The sequence below is a fragment of the Oratosquilla oratoria genome, chromosome 43 (genome assembly GCF_046742065.1).
Source record: "Oratosquilla oratoria isolate Oo_2021 chromosome 43, ASM4674206v1, whole genome shotgun sequence".
Taxonomy (NCBI): domain Eukaryota; kingdom Metazoa; phylum Arthropoda; class Malacostraca; order Stomatopoda; family Squillidae; genus Oratosquilla; species Oratosquilla oratoria.
Genome location: NC_134819.1, coordinates 29,579,347 through 29,605,822, shown reverse-complemented (window position 1 = coordinate 29,605,822; position 26,476 = coordinate 29,579,347). Strand labels below are relative to the sequence as shown.

The following is a 26,476-nucleotide window of genomic DNA, read 5'->3' as shown; positions in this document are numbered from 1 at the left end:
AACGATTTTCAAGTGGATACTACTATGGGGCTTCGGCATAGTTATGAACAATATAGGTTGAATGAGCCAAGAAGTAATTTGGTAATGGGTTTTCGAGCGTTTGAAAGATGTGCGCCAAGACTTTTTAATGAGCTACCACTAAATGTCAAAATGAGTAGAAACTGTGCCATTTTCAAGAAAAATTTGAAGACACATTTGTTCACCGAGTGTTATGACATGGATGATTTGTGTATTAGAAGTGACTATAGTGTTTGATAACATCAATGGAGGCCCTGCAGAGCACCGATGCTGGTGGAGCGGGGCCTAGAACTCCCAAATAACAAGTAACAAGTAAAAATGTGATATCATATAAATCCTTATACAGATAATTTACCATTTCACGGTGAAAGAGAATTGGTATATATCTATTTAATTAATCATCATTTGCTTATTTGTGTTCTTGGTAAAATATCGTTATATGTTGTTTTACCCAATTATCAATTTACTTGCTCAACTTATCTTATGTATGTAATTATTGTTTTATTTCCAGTTACGTTAGACCGAAATATCTCCCATAAATATGTTTTTCCAGTGTGATCTAATATATGGTGTGTGTTGTATTTTGGATATTTGATAGATGAGAAATAAAATGGTTTCTTCTCAGTTCAGTATGATGTCGACATTTTGTGGAAATTGCAATCCTGTTGATAATAAAATTGTTATATTATGTAAATCCTTATATAAATAGTTTGCCTTTTATCATAAAACATAATTTTATACGATTAAAAAATTATCTTGTGACAAGTTTCACTCTTTATCATCATTTATATTTAAGATACCTAACATATAAAATAACAAAATGAAGAAAACATTAAAGCAGACGACAACGTTGAAGCCTGTCAGCTGAGCCTATATGACAGTAGTCAGGTAATATAGTCTTTGAAATTGATGCATGAGTTTGCGTGGGTATTTGAATTACATCGGAACTTATTGTATGAACCACGTACTTGTAGATGCGATTACTGACGAACTCTTTATGTGACTAAGAGAAGCCAGAAGCTGTAAAACAATGTTGATAATACTGATGTGATTCCCCAGATTCGCAAGACTGGTGTGGAAGGATTATCTACAATATTGTACTAATGAGTTTAACCCCACAGTTCATTATAAAATGTCAAGAGAATTTAGGAAGTGACACAAGTAGATATTCTGGCTAGCCTTGTAACTTGTTGGTGTGGATTATTATTTAAGTAAATGCACAAACATGTAGAGTATATTGTTTGTTAATCATTGCATGCAAATTAATTACGAAATAATTGTTATACGTGAAAATTCAACGCATTTGGCTTATTATAAGTCTTCGAATGTGTATAAAGTTTTGATGAACAAAGAAAATGTCTGAAGTTCATACTCCAAGGTGTGAAAAAATAATATAAGAGAGAAAAGCTCAAAAGTGAATAAAAACCAGTCACATTTGGTTACATAGGGGAATGTGGCTAAGAATAATTATGTTTATGTAGAGTAAGTAAGGGGGTTTCAAGAGGCCCTGGACTAGGCTAAATAGTAAATAGTCTTTGTAATCAGTTTCACTATTTTCCAATTTTGCTCTTAATAGATCTATTTTGTATACAATTTCTTGAAATAAGAAATCAGAAATAACTAATATTACTATGATTTGATTTCCAAATTATTATATCATCTGTGTTGTCATTTGCAGGATCAAGGACAGTAACTGACCTAACCTAACCTAACCCAATTTAAGCTAAACTTATGTGACTCTATTAAGGGCATACATTGTAACTTGTTATGGAGAATGCTGTTGATGTGCTTTTCTTCATTTTCCTTGTCTCTGTGAGAGATCATATCCATGAGGTGCAAATTAGGAAATGCATTAAGTGGGTATTAATATGTTTAAAGTAGGTGTGTGCTTTGACATGACAACCCTCCTTACAAGGTGTAATTTAATTTTCTAATGCCATACTGCATAGGTGCACACTTCTAAAAAATACCATATATATATATATATATATATATATATATATATATATATATATATATATATATATATACAGTCCAACCTCGAAAGCCCAGACCCAGAATGCCCGGACCCTCGTATGACCGGTCGAAATGAACAAAGGGAGGACTTTTCAAGCAAAGTTCCCTATTTGTCCGGTAGGTGGCAGCGATGGCCGTACACGTGTACTCAAACCCGGCCCAGTCAAGCCGCCACCAGGGTTGCCGTTTTGTAGAATTTTGTACCAAAACGTAGTAAAATAGCGGCATGTGGCAACTGCACAAGGACATGAGGAAATTTTTTCTACATATCAGCGGGCTGTTAAAAACGTTCAAAAACTCAAACTTTTGTTTAAAAATCATAGAACTAGTTATCAAATAATAAATGGTACATCAAAATATGACTTTTATTGGTAATTGTGTTACTTATAAAATATTATACCCCAAAAGATATGTTTTTACTGTGTAGAAAAAATTCTACGCTAAAGTTTCAGCTTTCTTTTAGCGATGATAATAATGAAAAAAATAATTTTTATATCTTACTGAATATGTTAGGGCATGGAGGCCTTATATACATTCAAGAATAAAAAAAAACTAGAACCAACATTTTGTCAAAGTTTGACAAGTATATCTTGCTATGAAAGTCTGCACACGCCCGAGAAAACTATATGCCCCGGTATGGCAACACTCCCATTCTACACGGCAACCCTGGCCGCCACCACTGTCCCGTGTGCATACCTTCCAATATTTACAGTGTACGTAATAAAAATACAGTACAGTACACTGTATATACAGTACATTTACATGCCTGTATTACAGTTATTATTACAGAATTATTAGTATTATAGCATTATTATTACAGTATTGTTATTATTACAGTGTTAGAGTATTATTCTTATGTGTTTCTATGCCATATCATACATTACCTATACGTATACCACTATGAAAATCTATGGGTGTTAGGGCGATATTTTCGATGACCAGACGTTTGGCATGACTAGACCACCCTTCCCCCCAATTAGTCCGGGCTTTCGAGGTTCGACTATATATATATATATATATATACACCCACACCCACACGTACATACCCCCTGTTGAAGGACAAGTACATACCAGTAAAAGTCAAGAGGACAATTTATAAGACCATCCTCCGGCCCATACTGACCTACGGTTGTGAGGTATGGACTTTGACAATGAAAACGACATCCTGAGTGCAGGCAGTGGAGATGCAAGATCTGCATTTGATCCATGGAGTCACAAGAAGTGACAGACAAAGAAATGAGACCATCAGGAGAGAGCTGGACGTGGAAAGCATAATCAATTACATTGAAAGGACTCAGTTGTGGTGGTATGGACCTATTAAAAGGATGGAGGAACATAGGATGCTGAGGAGGTAGTATCACTGGGTGCCCAACAGAAGATGTCCCAAGGGAAGACCAAGGAAGAGATCTGGGACCAAAATGTTGACAAAGCCCTCAGAAAGCGGGGAACATCGCTTGACGACATCTGTGCACAGGAGACGTTCCTTGACCGAGAGAACTGGAGGAGGCTGGTCACCGACAGGCCTAATGGCCTACCAGAAGTTGGGTGAGAAGAGAAGGTGAGAAATATATATATACTGATGGTGTAATCAGCAACATGCTGGTCTCACATTCAATTGGTTGTGGGTTTGAATCCCGCACTCCTCTCCAATTCCCAGCAGTGACTATTACCTGCCCAAACAGTTCTAGCACATAGAGCAAAGGTGATGGCTTTGGCCATAGCTACACTCATCCAGGTATAGGCTTCTAACCTTGTTGATTATCAAATTGCAGTGTTTTAGAATTACAGCCTGGAATTACACAAACTGGAAGATCTGCGGCTCCATAATGAGTGATCTCAGTCTTTGGAACTTCCCATATGGGAAGAAACTTTGGTCAGCTGCATTTATTATTAATTTGTTATACTCTGCCTCCATAGATGTTCTTGTTTTTGGAAGAATATGTCACTGCAAAGTCTTTTTCCATATTCATCACAACTTTCATATTCATTATCTCAGCCATTACTTCTCCCTTTATTTATTATTCCACTTTTATGCATTTAGCTGGCATCTTCATTCCCCCATTTGTTTTCATCTGTTGCTCCACCATGTGTTATACTGTTCCTCACCCATATGAATCTCAGTGTTACCTAGCCAATAATGCCATGTTCAAGTTTTATGCAGTGGCAACAGTAGTTTGCTTAAGTGATGTCTATTCTGTGTAATTTAGATTGAAATAAGTGTATTGTCAGTAGTGGAATGGCCAAGAATCCTGTTAAGCTGATGTAAAAAGAAAAAGTGAAAAACACACACGCACACACACACTTGATGCTGGAAGATACAAAGATGGATCACCACAAGCATAGCTCCCTTCCCGTGTAATACAATTAGGTAAATACACTGGTGGCATGGTTGGTAGAGTCCCCAACTGTCACAACGGTGGTCTGGGTTCGAATCCTGCCCTGGGCTGAAATAATTTCAGTATTGCTGCGCTTCGAGTCGTTACTCCAACTCTCATGGGTGGGGAGTTGGTGGTGTGTGTTCATGTAAGGTCGTAGCATTACCCATAGATCATTCATACGAGCTCTGAGCTCTCTTCCGGGAGGGAAATAGCTGTTGTTCACAAGTCCAACATGTGATCCAAAGACCAATGACCAAGGTGAATGCACACAAAATGGAACAAAAGAGAACCAAGGGGACACGAAAAACTAAAAAAGGACAGTTACAGAAGAGATTTGAAAAAACAATAGCTTTCCACACAGAGTGATGTCTGGAAAAAACTAAATGGGGAAACGGTGAGTGCCAAAACTATACAAGATTTTAAGAACAAACTGGATGCGGAGAGATACGAAAAGGGTCATTATGAGCATAGCTCTTATCCTGTAAGATATAACTAGGTAAATACACACACACACATGACTTTAAGAAAAAACTGGATGCGGAAAGATACAAAAGTGGGTCTCTACGAGCATAGCTCTCTTCCTGTAAAATACAACTTGGTAAACACACACACACACATATATATATATATATGTATATATATATATATATATATATATATATATATATATTGACTATATTATGACAAATAAGATTGAAGGTGAAAGAAGTTGACGAGGAGAAACGGGAGAATTTTACGCCTTAACGTTTCGACCCGCAGGGTCTTGATCACAAAGCTAACAACTCAAACGTAACCGGATACTCCGGTTACGTTTGAGTTGTTAGCTTTGTGATCAAGACCCTGCGGGTCGAAACGTTAAGGCGTAAAATTCTCCCATTTCTCCTCGTCAACTTCTTTCACCTTCAATCATATATATATATAATATGCATACATATATAATTATATTGTAATATTCTTATAAGTCTCCAGATCTAAATAAGGGTTATAAAAAGCTGTCATGTATATATAGGAAATGCTATTGTAAAGTAAGTTAAAGAACTTACAGAAGGGTACATACTCTCCATGTGTATGGTGTAATAATTTTCTTTCATGAAGTGAATCTCAAAATTTTATTTTGTCTTTTTTTTTTTCTTTATTTATTAATTTACTGTATTTATTTATTATTTTTTCCTTGCATTTGTGCACTTACCACCAGTTGCTTGAAAGTTTTTTAGGGGAAAGACGGTGCCACAGCTCAAGCAATTACTCCGCATCTAATTTGCAGGTTTGTCTTCTCTTGTCTCAGGTATGTGTGGCAGAGGAACGGAGGCAGTTAGGTTGGACAGGAGAACTCGGATGTGTATACATAAGAACTGACATATGTAAATGCGAAATGGTTATTCAACTGTTGTGTACATACTTGGGTGTGAGGTGAGTATATGACATAAAGAGTCTCAGGTCATATTTTAGTTTATATTGTTACTTGCAGGACATTACTAATATGAAACTGATTTTGGATATTCATGTTTTCAGGAATACATATCAGACTGGATATATTGAATTTGAGAGATCTTTTTAAGCATAATTAGGTGAAGAATATTATATTTTGCTTTTAATCTAGGCATAAAAATTAAGGTATATGTACTAGATATGCTGGTAACAACTCTATAAATAATCAGTATATCCAGGGCTTCATAATGAGCATGTTTGTTTTGTGAGGTTTTGAAGCAATGGAAATTATTTTGATAATTTCCTTCCATCATTTTTCGTATTGATTCGAATATTGAGGACTTTTTATGCTTATGAGTACCTTTCATTGTTTACTCCTTTTTCTTCCAGAATCTGTGCAGCAGTAACAGAGTTGTTTGCATATTTCAAAATTGTATATGTTATTTGTTGAATTTGCTGTTATTTATTTTCCCTTTCACAGGCTTCCAAAAGTGCACACTATTACTCCTAATGAATGACCTCTACCACAGCTACTACGGCTTCTACCACCACCATCCCCTCACCATAATCTTTTCCTCCTCCTCTTGCGCACTTTTAATCGTAAAAAAAAAATGTGTTGCCTTTTTAACAGAACTATTCTTGGTGTGGGTAGGTGGTATATGATGCAAGTAAGATATTGTGATATTTTTATTTTGTTGGTTTCTGCTTGTCTTTTTGTGATCAACTCATAGCTTAACTAGACTGCTTTACTCAGCTTCTAATCCCAAGATTATAATTTCCTTGTTTGCAGTACTTAAACATTTCAGCAAATATAATCTCTTTAATATTTTTTCTAAATATCTAATTTCTTAACTCATTAGTCTTGCAGGTGGGGATTTTTTCATTCTTGCAGACTAATTTTTAAAGCCCATTATGGATAGATAAGTCCTGAGACTTAGTATGTTCATATTGATCTTGAGTGTTTGTTTATTGATACAATGTTTTATAATTGATACAGTGTTTGTATATTGTTCATTGAAATGTGAAAGCAGTTTGCTGATATTGGCAAAGATCCCTAAGATGTATAATAATGAGTTCCAGAATTCATAAAACTTGATTATAGCCATCCAGTAAATCATCAAGGATAGGAGGCTAAGAAAACAAAAATTGCTTCTGCATTTGCTGTGTAGGTATTTGTTGTGCTTTGGGTTCATTATATTGATTGTGTTCAGAATGAAGTGCAATTTTCTCATGATTAAAGCAAAAAGGAGTTAAAGGCATGAGTGTGATGGTTGTACAGTGTGTGAAAATTGTCTTCTTCCATGCATAGCCACTTTCTTTTGAAGTTAACTTGAAAGGAAAAAGTATACAGAAGTTTATTAGTTTATAAATGTATACTTTGTAACCAGTGATTGTCCCCACTTCCTACTGTAAGATGAAGATATAGAAAGAGTCTCACACTTATATAGTACAGACAATAGTCTGATGTTTCTTACTGGAGAAATCTATGGGAGGGTTTAAGGACTGTTGCCACCCAGGAGCGTTCACAGACACGTGTGTCCATTGTGGGGTTATAGACTCACAATGGGCCCCCATAGTGCACCCCTATTATGGGAGATGTTCATTTCTGACAAGGTTCAGTTCACTTACTACCTCTACCTTTGATCTTTGGGCCCATTTGCATAATGTATGTCTACCATAGCTACTTGTGTGGGCACCCATGTTGCCAGTCTAATTGTGGCTTCAGGTTTGAGGCAACAGTTATTATCAATATTTTATTTTATATACAAAAAGATTAGTTTGTGTACATATTAATGAATTTTCATATAGTAATGATCAGTCAATCTTTTATCCAAGATCTCTTGTGCTGGAGATCTGTGGCTGTGAGAAATCCAGCTACAAGTACCAGATTAGCCCATAGATCACCCAGTGAAGATATTTTGTGGAGTTGTCTGGAGTGAGTGAGGAGTAGGGTGAGATTGCATCATCTGTATATTTTGTGAGCTGATTACATTGGTCAACAGTTTTTGACAAATTGTGTGCTTCTTAAATGAGATTAGTTCATTCTTGTGTATTTTCATGCACTGAATCCAAATATCACATTGAAAAATGCTTATTGTCTATAAGTTTAAAGATAGTTGCATGTAATATTTTATTATTTTGTTATAATGTTGTATTATAGAATTATAATGGCAGCAAATTGAAAGTGAGTATTAAGGGAGAGAGACTTGGGTGTAAATGTGGCAGGAAAGGGAGGAGGTGGAGGTAGAATGTAGATTGAGAGAAGCAAGTAAATGTCTTGGAGGATTAAAAAGTGTAATGAGAAATAGACATTTGGGAATGGATACTAAGAGAAGATTGTATGAAAGAGTGATTGTGCTGCCAGCACTGTATGGAGCAGAAGCATGGAACGTAAGAGAGAAAAAGTTTAAATGTGTTTGAGATGAAATGCCTAGGAAGTATGGTAGGGGTTACTATGTTGGATAGAATGAGAAATGAGGAGGAGAGCAGGCGTGGAAAGGGAGTTAGACAATAGGGTTGATGATGAAAGTATTGGGATGGTTTGGACACATGGAAAGAATGAGAGAAGAAATATTAATAAAAGAGGTGTGGAAGGCAGAAGTGGAGGGAGTGAACATGAGAGGGCAACCAAGGATGAGATGGATGAAGGGGAGTAAAAGGAGCATTGGAAAAGAATGGAATGTCTGTTTAGGAAGGAGGGAGAAGACAGAAGAAAGGGGTGAGTGGAAAATGGTTATGTATGGATGATGATGTGATGCACGGAAGGGAGTGGGTGGGGGATTGGGGGTGAGGGAGTATGTGTGAATGATATTTTAATGCAGCCAGAAGGGATTTCTCCCCATTTTCTCTTTCTCTGCATGAGGGGATGGATGGTGGGGGGGGGGTTGCTGATTAAATGAAGCAACCTTGTTGTAGATGTGCTGTGGCTTGCTACATTGCTTTTGACCCAGGGCAGTGGGCGAGATGCAGGGATGACCTGTCATCCAGGAGCCAAGAGGGGTGTGAATGGGTGTGGAGTGTGTGGGGATGAAATGGGTAGGAGTGGGTTTATACCTTTGACTTTGGCTATCTCCCTTGTTAGGGGGAAAAAGCCATTGGCATATGTATGTATCATAATATACAGTATATGTCATGTTTTAAACTCTAATCCATATCTTCTGTCTGACTTTTTGCTTGATGCTTATAATGGGCTGAAAAATCATCTCTTGCCAATGTCCAGCAATAGTCTGGTACCGCTTTTCCATGGTTGAAATATCTTGGTGAAACCTCTTACCAGTTCACTGGAAAAAATCTAAATTCAAGTCCAGAAAGTGGATTTTAAGTGACATGTTACATCCCATGTTCTTGTAAGCCTTGATAAGGTTTTCCACCAATTGTTCATAGTTTTCTTCCCCTTTGTTTCCAAGAAATCCCTTTGCCACTAACTTGAATGGTTCCTAAGCAGCTTTCTCCTCCCCATGAAGGGCTGACTCAAAGTCACCATCTTTAAGAAGCTCTTGATTCTGAGTACCAATGAAAACTCCCTCTTTTATATTAACATCACTCAGTGAGGATTTGTCCATAGCTTTTACTAAGTTTTTCATGAGCCCCAGTTTACTGGTGGTAGTAAATTTTTGTTTGGTTCAGTGATAGGTGGATGTAGAATATTTTTCATCCTAGGTTCCATTGGTTGATAAGGTGGCAAGTCTCTACTGATATAGTGGGAACCTCTTGCATGGCAGTCCCATTCACACAGAAAGCAGCAGTACTTGGTGTATCCACCCTGCAAGCCCATCACAAGAACAACAACCTTTAAGTCATCACAGAACTACCATTGATTTTCATCATGTTTTATGCATTGCAACATATGCTTTATATTTTCATATGTGGTGCATAGTCCACAGGAACTGATGGTTCACTATTGCCATTATGCAGCAAGACACCTTTCAGCTTGTTTTTAGTGAATCTATGAACAGCCTCCAGTGTCTGGGTTCATATTCATTTGCCAAATGCTTCTGTCAGACCATTATGAAGAAATTGTTGAACTGCTGCTGACTGTCAAATATTTTTTAAATTTTCACATTAGCTGTTAGAAGATTCCATTGTTGAAGATGAGAGTCTAGCTATTCTGCCTTATTTTTGAGTAGTTGTAGATCCTAGAGAAGTGTGCTTCATCAAAGTTTGGGTCACTCTGTAATCCAGCACTGTCATCCTTCTCTGCTTCCACCTCACCACTTTTCTCATCTGACTTGAAGGATACTGAAGTTGGTGCACCAGGAACAGATAGACCTTCTTCATGTGGAACTGGGTGAATAGCTGATGGAATGTTTAGATACTCAATGGACTCCTTCTTTTTTGACAAGCCCTTTTGTACTGGAGGTACCATGCAGATATTGCATGTCATTAGCCCAGTAAAAGGCATTCCTTTCCTCTTCCTGTTGTACCATTGGTGAAGGTTACTAGCACAAATGTTGCATCATATGTGAAGAGCCCAGTTCTTATCCTGGCCACCATTCTTGCCTTTCTAATCATATTATTTGTACGGTGCTTCTGTGATGCAAAGGTCACCCTACCACAAATGTAGTAGAAGTTGTCTGCCTTATTCACATAAGTATGAGGCATCTGAAAGGAGAAAACAATAAACAATTAGAAGATAAACAGAAAATTTATTCATAAATTTATTATAATACAGAGCATGACAGCTCAGCAGAAGTATTTATATAATTCATTAGGAAAATAAAATTTATATAAAATGCCTCACATACTTATAAATAGCTTGCTCAGTGAATATTTGTTATGAGTTTAAAAAATGTTTGACTAGGAGAATCACCTACCTTTCTCCTCAAAATGTAAACTTGCAAGGCACAACCACCTTCTATAAACACTGAAACAATACTGAAGGACAGTGAGACTGTGAGTGTAGTAAGAAACACATTGCTGCAAGACTGTTAGATCCTGTTGGGACACATAGGTGTATCTTGAGAAGTAGAGATAACAAACAATTTTAACCATGATATTTATGATCAGCGACCTAGAATTAGTTGGAAATGCTACTCTGGTCTCGGAAGCATTTTGTTTGTTGACCAGTGTTACAGCTGGACCATAAATGATAATATAAGAATGAAATACATGGATTAGAATTAGGCTCAACATTATAAAACTGCTGTTCTTGTTAACATTTGTTGTTATTCTGGTGCAATTTGGATTTTTTTTATTTATTAATTAATTAATTAATTAATTTAATTATTTATTTTTCTTATATCTTTAGAAAATAATGATTGCCTGAATTAAGTTCCACAGCTATTTTGTACAGTGGAAGACATACTATATATTGTGTATAAATATTTGGGAAAAAAATTATTGAGAATATATTTCAGGATTTCTGGTTAAATAATCTGTTTCTCCTGGATAGTACAGATATTATTTAGAGATAGGGATTTAGAAAAAAATATATAAAGTAGTTCTTTTCATTTACAGAGAGCAAAGTTGAGCATGACAAAGGAAACATTTAGTTTCCTTGTGCTCATTGTTGAATGAAAATGACAATATTTTCTTTCAGATATCAGTAATTTGACCCATGAAAACTATGGTTGAGCATGATTTTTTTTTTTTTCAATTAATCCAAGCAAGATTACATGACTTAAGATGTGCTATAAACACACAGGTGGAGCGAGTGATACATCACAAAATGGCAGGCCAGTCCACTTTCATGTACTTTGCCTATGGGTCCAACCTTTACGCCAAGAGGATCCATATAAACAACCCATCTGCAAAGAAGGCTGCTATTGGAGAGCTGAAGGTAGGCATTCTTAAATGATGAAGATATTTGTTTAGTTTAGACATGCATAACTCATGGAGTAGGAATGTGTATATTAGGTTGACTGTCCCTTAAGTAAATCATACTCCTGATTTTGAAATTTGTGGTTGAGAGTGATGGAAATAATAAAGGTTATGTACTCTTCAAAAGTAGAGTAAAGTGGCACCAATCAAATTGTAAGTCAGTAGAGTGAATGCCTCATCTACATATGTATAGTAAAGGCCATTTTCCCCTTATAAGGAAGGTGGCCAGCCAAGGCACATGTCCACCTTTCTCCCATGCCATACCTATTCAACACCCATTTCTCCTCTTAATCCTTGCCCCTTGCTTACCATTTGGGTCAGAAGCAATGTAGCAAGACACAGCACTTCCATAACAGGGCCTGAGAGTCAAAGCTGGTTTACCCCCACTGCTTTATTTCATGGTGATCTTCCCCTCTCAACTACTCGTGAGTAATATAGAGGAGACAGGGAGAAATCCCTTTAGGCCACATCAATTTATTATGTATTCGCAACCACTCTCCACTCACACCTATCTCTTGCCTTCTCCCTGTATGCTGAACAGATATTCCCCTTTTACACCTCATCTATTCAAAAGTAATTTATGGAACAGATGAAAAGAATATTCCTATCCAAGGCCTCCTTCACACATCCATCCAATTCATTCATGGGTTTTCCTCTCCTTTTCACAATCTTTTTGCTAGCCGTTCCTCATACATGCTTTCCATTTGCCTAAACCACCACAGCAATCTTTCATCTACCCTGTCTGACAGCTCTTTCCAGCCCCATTCTTTGCCTCATCTCCACATATCTCACTGTATACATTCTTGTAAAACTTATCATATTTCTGGGGGTTTGCTGCTGACCTCATCTTGCTGCCAACTCCTGTGTGTGCCTGCCACCAACCACCACCTATATGTACAACAACACACAGCCTTTGCCTGGTAGATAGGCAAGGCCTGCTGGGCAATGCTTGATCATGTGTACAGTACAGGCTTTTGTTGGTGTAGGACTCTTACTATGTCTCAGGCACCACTTGTCAGATCTCCTATGTGTGTGTGAAAAGGTGTAAAAAATACAGTTGAATTTGTTAGAGAAAGAGAGATATCTTGGTCCCAGCCCAGGGACTAAATGTCAGCCCCTCAGGGCTCTACCTCCCGATGTGAGCTTAAATTGTTACCTTCACAATGGAAATATGAACAGCAAGGATAAATGGAAATCTTTGCTTGGTATTTGGGACTGAACCAGAGCTTACATGGCCATGGGAAGACTGAATGGAAGAGACTTGCAAAAAAGGTCAAATTGATTGCTAATTATAATTTTTCCACCATTTTGAGCTATAATTATTATCTTTTTTATCACAGAATTTTCGCTTAGACTTTAACTACTATAGTCGACGGTGGAAAGGAGCAGCTGCAACTATTGAAGAAAGTGATGGCGACAGTGTTTGGGGAGTCTTATGGGAAGTTCACCTTGACGACATGGATAATCTTGACATGTTAGTAACACAGGAATGGTTATGTTTATATTTGGTAGTGTACATACATACATACATATACCAAAGGCTTTTTCCCCCTTATAAGAGAGGTAGCCAAAAAACAATGGCATAAGAACCATTCCCACCCATTCTATCCCTGATTTGGTAGTGTAACACGTGTAAAATTGATATTGTGAGTATATAATGGTTTTCAATCATTCAATCTGTTGTCTCACTTCTCTCTTGCAAGAGACCCATAGTTCCTATAAAACCAACCATATCCATCAGTTCAGCCCATAAGGCACTTAAAACTGTCTAGAGTGAGTGTAGGACAGTGTAATGTAAAGGGTTTTGTGTCTTCTGTATGGTGGTTGTATGTAGCACATTTAGTAGTCTGTTTCTGTGCCATTTCAGTTCTGGTACTGCTTTGGTGTAGTGAGGTGACCTTCATGCTAGTATGCCAGTGCATTTCTTGATTTTCTTTGGAGTGATTTATCTGCTAGGTTGATTTTTTGTGGGAGTGGTGAAGCATAGAATGTGGCAGTCTAACAAGAAGTATTTATTTTGTGGTCTGTACATATATTAACCTAATTATATTTGCCATCCTCATAAGGGGGAAAAGCCTTTGGTGTATAGATAGATCAGTTTACCTAATTGTAGCATACAAGAAAGGAAAAACATTTGTTGGGTCCTGTCTCCAATACTCTAATCATTTCTCTATCATAAATAGCCTCAAATTTATGTACAGATCTAACTTAATCTATAGCCTTGATTTCCAATTATCATTTTTAGATTTGAATTTGTGTATCATTTAAACTTGGGCTTTATCACCTTCTAAGCTTGGAAAAAGTGGAGAAAAGACAAAAAACAAAGCAAATGGCAAATTTATGTTAACTATAGAAATGAGTATGTTAATGTGAGAAGAGAGGAGAAAAGGAACCATGAGAAGGATATTATAGACAAATGCAAAGAGCAACCCAAACTATTCTATCGGTATGTGAATGGTAAACTTAAAAACAAACAGGAATTGGTGAAACTATGCCAAGGAAACATAGAATACACAGAAGATTTAGAGATGGCCGAAGTCATGAACAATCACTTTAAATCTGTTTTCACCAGAGAGAAAATACCGAATTGTGACATAGACGAAAACAAGAAATCTCCCCCCATGAATGAGTTTACAGCATCACTAAAGGAAATATCAGAACATTTATCAAGGCTGGATGTCAGAAAATCACATGGCCCGGACGGTATTGCAAATTGGATTCTAAAGGAGTGCAAAGAAGAACTAACAGACAAAATACACATCTTAATAAACAGCTCACTCAAAGAAGGAAAGATACCCGAGGACTGGAAAAAACGCTAACATTGTACCAATACACAAAGGAGGAAACAAAGAAGAACCCACCAACTATAGGCCAGTATCACTAACAAGCACCATTGCCAAAATTTGTGAGAAAATAATCAAGAATAGATGGGTAAAACATCTGGAAGACAATGACATATTAAACCCAAGACAATTCGGATTCAGACAAGGAAGATCATGCTCCACAAACTTAATATGCTTTTACTCAAGACTAATAGACATAGTGCAAGAAAGAAATGGATGGGCTGATTGTGCATTCCTAGACTTGCAAAAAGCCTTTGACAAAGTACCACACAGAAAACTACTATAAAAACTGGAACACATAGGAGGAATACAGGGAAACCTACTAAAATGGATAGAGGACTTTCTGACTGGTAGAAAGATGAGAGTAGTGCTCAGAGAAAAATATTCAGACTGGAAAGAGGTGATCAGTGGAGTACCGCAAGGATCTGTGCTGGCACCAATAATGTTTGCTATCTATATGAATGACATGGATGAGGACGTGAACTGCTACATGAGCTTCTTTGCCGATGACGCCAAACTGCTAAGGAAAATAGAAACTGATGAGGACTGTGAAGCACTGCAAGAAGACCTAAATAGGGTATGGAACTGGAGTCAGAAATGGGAAGTGGACTTTAATACTAAGAAGTGTAGCATAATGGAGTTTGGAAAAAGCAAAAACAGAATATCAGGAAAATATAGAATTGGAACCAAAGAAGTAAAGAAAGTAGGATCCGAAAAAGATTTGGGAGTAATTATCACGAACGACCTGTCCTATGATATACAGATTAACAAAATTGTCGGGGAGACTTACAATTTGCTAAGATCAATAAAAGTGGCGTTTACATACTTGGACGAAGACATGATGAAAAAAATATTGGTTACATTGATAAGGCCTAGATTAGAGTATGCAGCGACATTGTGGTCCCCCAGTACCAAAAAGAATATAAAGAAAATAGAAAGAATCCAAAGAGCAGCTACAAAAATGGCACCTGCACTTGCAAACCTATCATACGAAGAGAGATTGGCTAAACTGGAGTTACCGACACTGGAGCAAAGAAGAGAGAGAGGTGACCTATTGACCATCTACAGAATCATGAAAGGCACAGAGGTACTCGATAGTGAGAACTTACTTAACTGGGACAAAAGAAACACAAGAGGACATGGAAAGAAAATAAAAAAACATAGCTATAGAAGAGAACTGAAGAAAAACAGTTTTCCTCATAGAGTTTTGGACACTTGGAACAAACTGGACAATGAAATAGTATGCGCAAAAACCATTCATGAGTTTAAAAACAAACTAGACACTGCAAGATACAAAGGCGGGACAACACGAGCATAGCTCCCCTTCCCGCAAAATACAACTAGGTAAATACAACTAGGTAAATATGGAGAACTATTTCTTCATATCCCTTTGACATGTTGTCTTTCTGAATTTGTTTCCATAACAAGCCCTCCCATCTTTAATCAGATCTTTTACATCAATGCAATCTATCTCCTTCATTTACCTATGTCCTGTAATCATATCACCTCTTTCTCTTCAGTCTTTCAAAGTTGGCAGACCCAATGCGTTTAGTTTTTCCTCATATGATGTATCTGCCAGGTTGGGGACCATTTTGTTTGCTGCCCTTTGTATTCTCTTGATTTTACTCTGTGTGGGGACCATACTACTGATGCAAATTCCAGTCTTGGACAGATCAGTGTTTTGATGAGTTTTTCATCATCTCTTTAGGCAGGAGGGTGTGCATCAGCAGATCTACAGGCCTCTTCAAGTTAAAGTTTTGACCGGAGATGGTAAGGAAGTGAATGCACGAACATACCAAATTATTCGTCCTGTGGAGGAGGACCGTAGGCCCTCCACTGTCTACAAGAACGTCATCTTAACTGGGGCTCGAGAAAATGGGCTTCCTGAGGTAAGTATCAGTGTAATTTTTTCATGGTTATATAGGGAATAGAACCCTATGTTTGTAGTGCTGTATTAGGTATCAAAAAGTAAATTTTCTTTGTGGTTAAATCAACACTCGATTGTAATTTATATTTACTGTTTAGCATTTTAAATTACCACATCCTGAGTTTATCCCCACTACTCAGGACCAGTGATAGGTATGTGCATGTGAAGGTCCTGCAAGATGGATAGTAAAGCTGCTCATTTTCAAAATCTGTCAACCCCCTCACTTCCATTAGGATTTGCAGCCCTGAGGGGCTGACACTCAGTTTCTGGACGGGGCCCAATATCTCATTTTATCAACTTCAATTGTATTTCTTACACTTTTTCACACATAGACTTGATGACCTGCAACTTATTGATTTAGGCTCTAATATGGGGCTAAAACACTCAGTCCTTTTTATTTCTTTATTGCATCGTATCTAATTGAAAGACTAGTAAAAGAGGTATTGAAGGGAGATGTGGAGAGAGTGAACATGAGGGGGATGTCCTAGGATGAGGTGGATGGATGGGGTGAAGGGGGCTTTGGGGAAGAGGGGAATGTCTGTTGAGGAAGGACGGGAGAGGACAGAAGACAGGGATGAATGGAGAATGGTTGTATATGGATGATGTTGTGATGCGTGAGGTGGAATGGGCGGGGGGATGGGGGGTGAAGTAGTATGTGTGAGCAAAATTTGACGCAGCCCAAAGGGATTTCTCCCCGTCTTCTCCTTTTATGCATGGGGGGACGGAAAGGGGAGGGGGCGCCGATTTAATGAAGCGGCTTTGCTGTAGATGTGCTGTGTCTTGCGACACTGCTTCTGACCCAGGGCAGTGGACAAGGTGCAGGGATGACCCGTCATCCAGCAGGTGCTAAGATAAGAGGGAGGGTGGAGGGGTGTGGAGTGTATTCAGGGATGGAATGGGTGGGAATGATTTTATGCCTTCTCCTTTTTGGCTACCTCCCTTGTAAGGGGGAAAAAGCCTTGGTATATGTATGTATGTATGTATCTAATTGACTTTGAAATTAAGTTTTTGGTCACAGTGGGGCATACATACATTTATGTTACTTCCTTGCACATAGTTGTCAACTAGAGAATCCGTGTCATTAGTGTGATTCATATGTTAAAGTATAGATGTTGATCTTCATGTAGATTTGTAGAAGTTGTAATGATAGTATGTTTGTTTTTTTATTTAATCCTTATTTATCCTTAATCCTTATTTAATACTTATTAATCCTTTTGTGATGGAAATAACTTCACTTGGGGTAGACACCATGTGAAGATTAATGGCCATACTTTTAAACCTTCCGCTAGCTCTGGCGAATGCTATCTACCATTGGAAGGTAGAGTTTTACCTGATGTTGTGGTTAAATGTATTTGGCTTATCAGCTTATCTACAAAACCTACCAATATTTTTTTGTAGAGGGAGGGAAGAGGGTGGAGGGGAGTGGAGTGTGATAGGGATGGAATGGGTGGGAGTGGTTTTTATGCCTTTGATTTTTGGCTACCTCCCTTATAAGAGGGAAAAAGCGTTTGGTATATGTATGTGATTAACAGATAGGAAGCTCGCTGGCTGAGGGGGTTAAGGCGTTGTTACTTGCGGCAAAGGTCAAGGGGATGGCGGTTCAAATCCTGCCTCTGCGAAGTTGAACCAAGGGCATGGTTCATTAAATTCCACACTACAAAGCCTTCTGTGAGGGGCATCATCCCAGCCTTCCGATAGGGAGGAGTTTGTAATGTTAAACCAACAAACCAGAAAAAAGTAATTAACAGTTAATAGAATTTTTCTTTCTAATGGTAGAAAGTGATTGCCAGGGATGGTAAAAAGGTTTAAAAACACAGTCCTAAATCCTTGTTAAAAGGATTTATCCTCACGTGGTGTCTACTCTGACCATTTTGTTGGCATTTGCCTTTTTAAACTATAAATTCAGTTCTTTTGCTGCTGAAAGGATACTACACAGCTGAACAGAATAATTTGATATTTTGTCAGAATAAATAAAGTAATTCTTGGTACAGAGGGGATTCAACTTATCACTTTTATTCCAGTATGGCTTGATGAGATATAGTTGTGATTAGACTATGATACCAGCAACCAAGACATCTCTTGATAATGGTCATTTGTTGTGTTGCAGGAGTATATCAAGAAACTAGAAAGCATAGAAGACAATGGGTACAATGGAGAAGTGGATGTACAGCTCAATCTATTAGACAAAAACTAAGGTTTAGTCACAGAAATGTAACTTGGAATACTCTGTTAGATCAATTTACTTGTTTGAATGTAGATCTTCATTCTCCTTCATATATTCTTCCTTTGAAAGGAGAAATTTACTATTGCTCTTCAATAAGAAGTAATGCTGAGGTAATTTTCTTTGGTGGAGTAAGTTACTGTAACTCATCTCTCTTTGTACACCATGACAGCACATATGCTAAGTTGTAACCTCACTGATTCAGTTTTACAGTAAACCCTCGATACAACGGATGATATGGGGACAGGGGTCTGTTGTTATATCCGAAGATCCGTTATAACCGAGGATCCCATGCTATAACGGATGAAAATCCGTTATAGCAAGAGTATGTCCGGTCAGATTTTTTGTCCATTATATTTGATATCCGGTATATCGAGATCCGTTATATCGAGGGTTTACTGTACTGATATATAGGGAGGAAAGCAACCTAAAAAGTGCACCTCCCTAGGGACACCACTAGTGTAATGTCATTGTAATTACAAACATATCCAACCCCAATTTCACCTTGTTGTTGCGAGAATCTAGGATTTCATTTCCCGTCGTCAACATGCATCCTACAGAAAACAAGGAACACCTGGTTTTTCACCCCTCAACACTTAACACTATACAGACAACAGTACAAAGCTTCTTCTTTTAGTAATTTATAGGCCAGCCCTGGAGCTGGTGCTGCAAGAGAGAACTGAAGGATCTAATTGAGTGATTATATATAGGAACATTTCAGTCTTCCAGTGGTCTTCAACAATGATCATCCTTCCCAGCACCAACAATATCTCAAATATTAGCCAAGTTTATTGTATCAATAGGACACAGATCCAGACAGAAATTTCCTTACACTGTTGTCAAAGCCAGCTCTTGATATTTTGAAGAATCTTGCTTCATACCTGCAACATGATTTTCCCATCCAACACTACCTCCAGCACCAGCATTGCCTGCAACTCCAACATTGCCTTTAACACCAACATTGCCTTCATGAAAAACATGTAACATCAACATGAAACATAAACAGCAATTGCATTTTCCAGTATTGGAAATTTCTTAGTTCTGCCTGCTGTAAGTGGCTTATTTCAGGATAGGAACATGAAATTAAAAAAAAAAAAAATGTTTTAGAGAATGATAAGATCTGACATTTTCATAGTCATACAAACATAATTATAAGTTTCAGAAAGGATATTATTCTTAGATCAGTGCTGTTGAAATAAATTGTGGGCCAGAAAGACTGGAGAATTAAGTTGATTTAAGGCATGCACCCACTCCCACCTATTCCACTACCTTCCATCACCCTTGATTCCCTCTCATCTTAGCTCCATGTGGATGAAGGGACCCCCCTGTCTCCTGCTCACTGCCTGGGTTAAAAGCAATGCAGCAAGACACAGTACATCCACAGTATGGCTGCTTCACTTACACGATGACCCTCCCTCCTTATCTCCTCATGCAGAAAATAAGATTTGGACAAATCCTTTCAGGCTGTATCAACATATCATCCATACCCATTCTCCACTCACCCCAATCCCCTGCCTTCTCCCTTCCCTGCTCAACAGACATTCCCCTCTTGCTCAAAGCCCTTTCACCCCATCCATCCATCTCATCCTTGGTTATTCCTTCAAGTTCACTTCATCCAACTGTGCTTTAACACACCTCTTTTGTTAATTATCCTGCATTTATTCTTTCCATATGCCCAAACCACTACAATAATCCCAGTAGATAAATTCAAACTATATTATATGAGCTGTAATATCTGGCATGTAGCAACATTAAGGACAAATGGTCTTAAAGGGCTTCAGACCTGATTTATATTTTTTCCATAATGAAAAATTAGATTTGGTTTGTAAACTGGAATTACTGGAGAATTAGTGTCTTATAAGAGGGATGGGCGAGTCAGACCTGTGTCATGCACAGATGAAAGCCATTTAACCACCAACTTCATTTCAGCTCATTTGGAATGAAGGGTTCTCCCATATCCACAGGAGAGCTGGACAGCTGGAATAGTTTAATCTCGCTGTTTCATTATATGGTGATCCCATCCTCATCCACTGAATTTTTTTTATTTACCAATTAAATTTTCTTTTCATTGTTCATAATTGCACATTAAGGAAATGACATTTCACTTGAATAAAGACCAGAATCAGTTATCACACTGAAGATTATTACATACTGAGGTGTCTCCATTAAAATATCAATTTACACAAAAAAAAAGTTTTAGAATATTTCTTGTGTATTATCTTTATATAACATTAATTTAGTATTATCACAATGTGTATTTTAATTGCTTGTGTAAAAAATGTATTAGAGTCTTTAGAATGTCTTTATTACTTGTGCTCTTGCATTTAATTGGCACAAAAATACCAGATATATTTATGATGTCTTGTTACGTAGCATCTTGTTCAACATTCCCTCACTCATATAGCTACCTTACACTAACTTGATAGATATTTGTTGGAGGTTGAAAATCAATTTAGATTGAGTGAACTTGAGACGTCAACATGAAAAGAAAAACAGGAACTTATAAAGAAATCTATGTTCACAAAAATATGAAAACTATAAACCAAATACTTAGGAGGAATAAAAGAAAAAATAGTCTCCACTAGGTTATTGTAAGGCATTAATAATGCCAGAATGTTCTCAGGCATACCAGGGCTGGATATTTTTCATGTTGGAAAATTTATTTGTTAACTTATGATACCAATGGTTTAATCCTTTATCTCGCACATCAGTAACACTTTCACTAAGACCAAAACATGATCATGGTGCTGACATTTGTTTTCCACAGCAGTTATGTCAATGTCTTTGCATTGTTTTTGGATAAAGACAAGTCATTGGATCTTACTGATATTGTTTCTCACTATGGTGCTTCTGGCACAGATCTTCAGCACAGCACATATTGTTTTCAGATATTCTTGTGACAGTTAAACACCAAGTTTGTAGAAATCAGTATATGAATATAATTTTTATGGTTCAGTAGTTGTAAATGATGCTGATATTTAAAGATGGTGAACCATTAGTATTTCTCACACACACTGCCAGTGCATATGTTCTCGTAAGAAAATTTTGATCAAGTAAATGTGAAAGCTGTGACCTGGAATTCCATCATGAAAACATACATCAAGAAATGTAGCATAATGGAATTTGGAAAAAGAAAAAACAGAATATCTTGAGATTATAAAATTGGTGAAGAAGATGTCAAAAAAGTAAACTCGGAAAAAGACCTTGGAGTGATGATCAGCAAAGACATGACACTGGATAAGCATATTAATAAAATAGTTGGAGAAACCAATAATTTATTGAGGTCAATAAAAGTGGCATTTGCCTATATGGATGAGGAAATTACAAAAAAAAATTAACTACACTAATAGGACAAAAACTCGAGTATGGAGCAACACTATGGACACCCAGTACCAAAAAGAATATAAAGAAGTTAGAAAGAATACAAAGAGGAACAACAAAACTGGCACCAACTCTTTCCAAAATGACATATGAACAAAGACTGTCCAAATTAGAATTACCAACTCTGGAACAAAGAAGGGAAAGAGGAGACCTACTATCTATAGAATTATGAAGGGAATGGAAATCTTGGATAAGAATGACTTATTGAAATGGGACCATGGAAAAACAAGAGGACATGAAAAGAAACTAAAAAAATATAATTACAGAAGAGATCTGAAAAAAATAGCTTCACACACAGAGTGATAGATACTTGGAACAAATTAGACAAAGAAGCAGTGTGTGTAAACACTATTCAAGATTTTAAGAAAAAACTTGATGCTGAGAGATACAAAGATAGGTCACTATGAGCATAGCTCCCTTCCCATGTAATACAACTAGGGAATTACATATACCAAAGGCTTTTTTCCCCCTTACATGGGGGGTAGCCAAAAAGAAAAATCAAGAAAACAACAAAGATAATTTTATTGTTGGTACTTGTGGCAAAGGTTAGTAGTGTAGGCTGTTCAAACTCTGCCTGGCAGCAAGTTTGTAGAAACGGCATACTACATTAACTTCCCTATTCAAAAAGTTCTCTTGTTAGGAGGGACCATCCCAGAAACATGTATGAGAGAGGGAGTTCATGATGTTAAATTAAATCATTATAGGTTATGTGAGCTTGAAACTACCTCATAATACAAAGGCTCTGATTTGAATCCTTTGATACTGTTTATTGCCATTTCCATTTTGTGTGAGAGGGGAGGAGGGGAGTTGTAAACTAAAGGTAATGGTGTTGGCCATAGATAAGCACCTAGCTTTAACCATAGATTGTAATTGATATGTTAGGGACCAGAAAAGGGAGCCTGCATGTTGTGGTACTGTGAGATGGGCATAGGAGAGAATTAGCTCCCTGATGCTCATCCATAGATTCCATCAATCCTTTCATCTTTATCTGTAAGTGCAGCCTCAATTGGCTGGCACTAAGTATCTGAATAAGGCCCAGAATCTCTCTCTATTAAGTTTGTATTTCTTCTACCATTTGCCATAAGGAGAACTGTTCCCATCCCCCTGCTACTATATGCTGGTGGCATAGAAAGAGTCCCACAGTAATACAATACACATACAAGTCCAACATTTCTTTCTGGAGAATTTTATTCCTCTACCTTCCAGTCCACACAACAAAACTTGTGACTAAAATGTTAGGAGCATCTAACAAACCATTTGAAGACCATCAAGCCTCATGTCTTGGACCTCATTGTACCAGTATATCTAATGCTTTCTCACAGTCTGATCCATGACTGTCTTATGTCTCTCGTACCTTCTTAACTTTTTTGCAACATCCTAACTTCTCACCTCCCTCCTCAAACAACAATTTCATTACATATCTTTTTAGGAGAATCAACATCAATACTTCTCACCACACTTTTCTCCAGGACATATGCCTTCTTTCTAATATGTGACCATCTTGTACCATCCACACATTATGTGACACAATTATATTCCTACAGTTTTAGAATATCACACTACCACATACTCACACCATACAAGCTGAGTGAGCTTCTACCTAATTCCGTGATCTCAATACAGTTCTCAGTAATGGTATGAAATTGTCCATGAAGACAAGTACTGATGAATTTTTTATAATGAAATACAACACAACTCATTGAGAGATATATGGGAGGGCCCTAAGTTCCTTGTTGACTTCTATGGGGCTGCAGCTTTCCAGTCAATGAAACTCAAATCAACAGTTACTGTAATTTGAAGAATACAAGCCAGCCTGGCCTATAATTTAACTTTTAAGATTTTAATCTTAAAATTTGGGATTAGCTCTGTATCTGCCAGAAAGGTTGACCCCCAAAGATATGGTAGGCAACTAGTATGTCAGAATGTTAACATAATACAGTAATGAATTTGTATCATTATTTCATATTGATTTCTGCATTAATATATGGAGTCATAGCAAAGGGTGTACTCAATCAGGTGACCACAGTCATATGTGTTCAAATCTTATATATGTTTTATAAGTCAGCCCTTGGTTTTGTAAAGATTGCTCAGGTCTAGAAATCTGACTTCTACATTGCAGTTGATGATATTATTATTACTTTATTTATTTATTTATAATGTATTTTTATTTGTTTATTTTTATTTATTGTTGTTCTTGTTGTTATTGTTGGCATTGTTTAACCAACAATGGATACCTACAAGTAGTGGTCCTGCAAGATGGCCATCTTCAACACCCTCACTTCCATCAGGAGGTGCAGCCCTGAGGTACTGACACTCAGTCCCTGGATCAAGCCCAAGATCAGTCTCTTTCAGCTACAGTTATATTTCCTCCACCTTTCCATATAATCACTAGTTGGCAACTAGTGACTGCTCTCTTCCTTCTACCACCATATGCTGGTGACAGAACCAGCCTCACACTGATATAGTACAATAAAAGTTAGTTTAACATTTCTTCACTAAGAGATCCGTGGAAGGGCTTGAGGGTTATTGCCAACAACTGTGGGCTGTGGGTTTCTAGTAAGTAAAAACCCAAGCAACAATTAATAAATTTTATTGTGACTTTACCTTCTAAATGTATCTCCAGTAAATACAAGATAGGTGTATTTTAAAAGAGTCTGCTATATACTTTTACATATAAGTGCCAAGGCCTGAGTATGTGTTTATTGAAGTGAAAGCCTGTCAGCAGGTATGGGAAATATGCATGATTTTCCTTACTGAATTAATTTAGTTTTTGTATGCAAGGCCATTCCACACTAAAGTTTTGTTCCAAAATGTTGTGTCCTTTTTTCAAGAATGTTTTAGCATAGATTCATGGTACTGTTGTCTTCAAGAACCAAGACTTTTATCTCTATATCAAAGGGTTATTCCCCTATATAAGAGAGGTAACCTTTTTACAGGTTTATTGATTGAGTAGTTTTGATTTGTTTGAAATTTGTATTAATTCTATTACTAATTAGTTTATTTAATATTAATTTTATATTGGGTAATACATTATTTTTTATGAAGATTTTTTTAGCTCCACTTACCATGTAACCTCTTCAATACGAGTCAAATTCTTGTGGGCAGCATCAGCTGCCTAATGTATGATGATTTGATAATGCATCACAATACTCACATTATAAGATATTAAGTTACAGCTGTATTACTTGATCTTTTTCACTCTGGATATCAATAACCACAGAAAATATGATCAAGCCAGCTCACAGAATATGGGGGTCACTCAGCTACAACTACAAAATAAATATAATCAAGATGCCGACACAGGCATCCATATATACCCATTCGCGCTTCATGACGCCAATGAAGGTGTCATCGTATGGAAGGGGTTAAGTGCATGATAGCTCTTTTTTATTCTAAATTTAAACAGTTGTAAATGTTCAACAATGTCTCACTTCCTATATACAGTTTTAGTAGTTTTTTATTATTTCGGTGCAGAGTGACATTTTAGGTGTAACAAAATCCTCAATATTGTATTAGTTTCTGTATAGCTCTGTGGGAAGAAGGGCAGTTGTATTTGATGATGTAGGTCATATTACAGTGTCAAATAGGAATTACAGTTACCTTCCAAGAAGGATACTAGCTCTCAGTGTCTATTAGTTCTGTGTTGAAGAGCATAGGTCAGTGGAGCCAAATGGTTGTTTGCTGTGCAAAACAATTGGTTGAGAGGCTGACACTTCGTCTCCATACTGGGCCAAAGATCTCACACAGTTGACTTTGTATGTCTTCTACCTTTTCATATTAGGAGAACTGACAACTAGCAACTGCTCTCTTCCTCCTCCAGTTATTATAATCTGGAGACATAGAAATAGTCCCACACTAGTACAACAGAAAACAGTCTGATGTTTCTTCTCAGAGATATCTTTGGGAGGGCCTAAGGACTGTTGCCAGCTTCTGTGGGGCAGTGGTTTTCTAGTATGCAAAACTTGAGGCAACAATCATTATTGATTGCTGAGGCTTGCTTTGAAAATGAGAAGACATACTTGTCATACAAATAAATTAACCCACAAAGATTTGTATTATTTATTACTATATTCCACACAACTGAGAGAGCACTGTGCATTAGTCCACCTAGTAGTGGATGACTGTGTTCATAATGAATACTAACTCTTTTCTCATGGATTTGATGGGGTTAGATTGTTCTTATCTGCAGTGAATTCTATTTCAAATTATTGCAGCCTTTTCTATCCTCCTCCCTAAGGAGAGGGCAGAAAAATCTTGAAATTAAATTTGAAAACAAGTAGAAGGAAAATCAGCTGCTACCTTACCACGTCTAAGTGATACCTTTGGGCTATGCCAAGAGGTGGGAAATGACTGAGACTGACTGTACATTTAGTCTATATACCAAGGGCACCCACTCCCATCCATTCCACTTGCATCCACCTCCCTTGTTTCCATCTTAGCTCCT

At 37.2% G+C, this 26,476-nt stretch overlaps 1 protein-coding gene across 4 annotated transcripts; it reads left to right on the top strand.

Annotated features, from left to right (window-relative positions):
- The first annotated feature begins 810 nt into the window (after window positions 1-810).
- LOC143021894 (gamma-glutamylcyclotransferase-like) lies at window positions 811-26,072 on the top strand. Of its 4 annotated transcripts, XM_076179704.1 has the most exons (7): window positions 872-906; window positions 5,698-5,822; window positions 6,322-6,508; window positions 11,485-11,619; window positions 13,001-13,134; window positions 16,212-16,392; window positions 18,538-26,072. In XM_076179704.1, the coding sequence occupies exons 3-7, from the start codon at window positions 6,452-6,454 to the stop codon at window positions 18,622-18,624; spliced, it is 594 nt and encodes a 197-aa protein (XP_076035819.1). In that variant the 5' UTR covers window positions 872-906; window positions 5,698-5,822; window positions 6,322-6,451; the 3' UTR covers window positions 18,625-26,072. The 4 variants fall into 4 exon arrangements, with proteins under 4 accessions (XP_076035822.1, XP_076035823.1, XP_076035820.1 ...); XM_076179707.1 differs by lacking the exon at window positions 6,322-6,508 and having other exon boundaries at window positions 811-906; XM_076179705.1 differs by lacking the exon at window positions 5,698-5,822 and having other exon boundaries at window positions 852-906.
- Window positions 26,073-26,476: the final 404 nt, after the last annotated feature.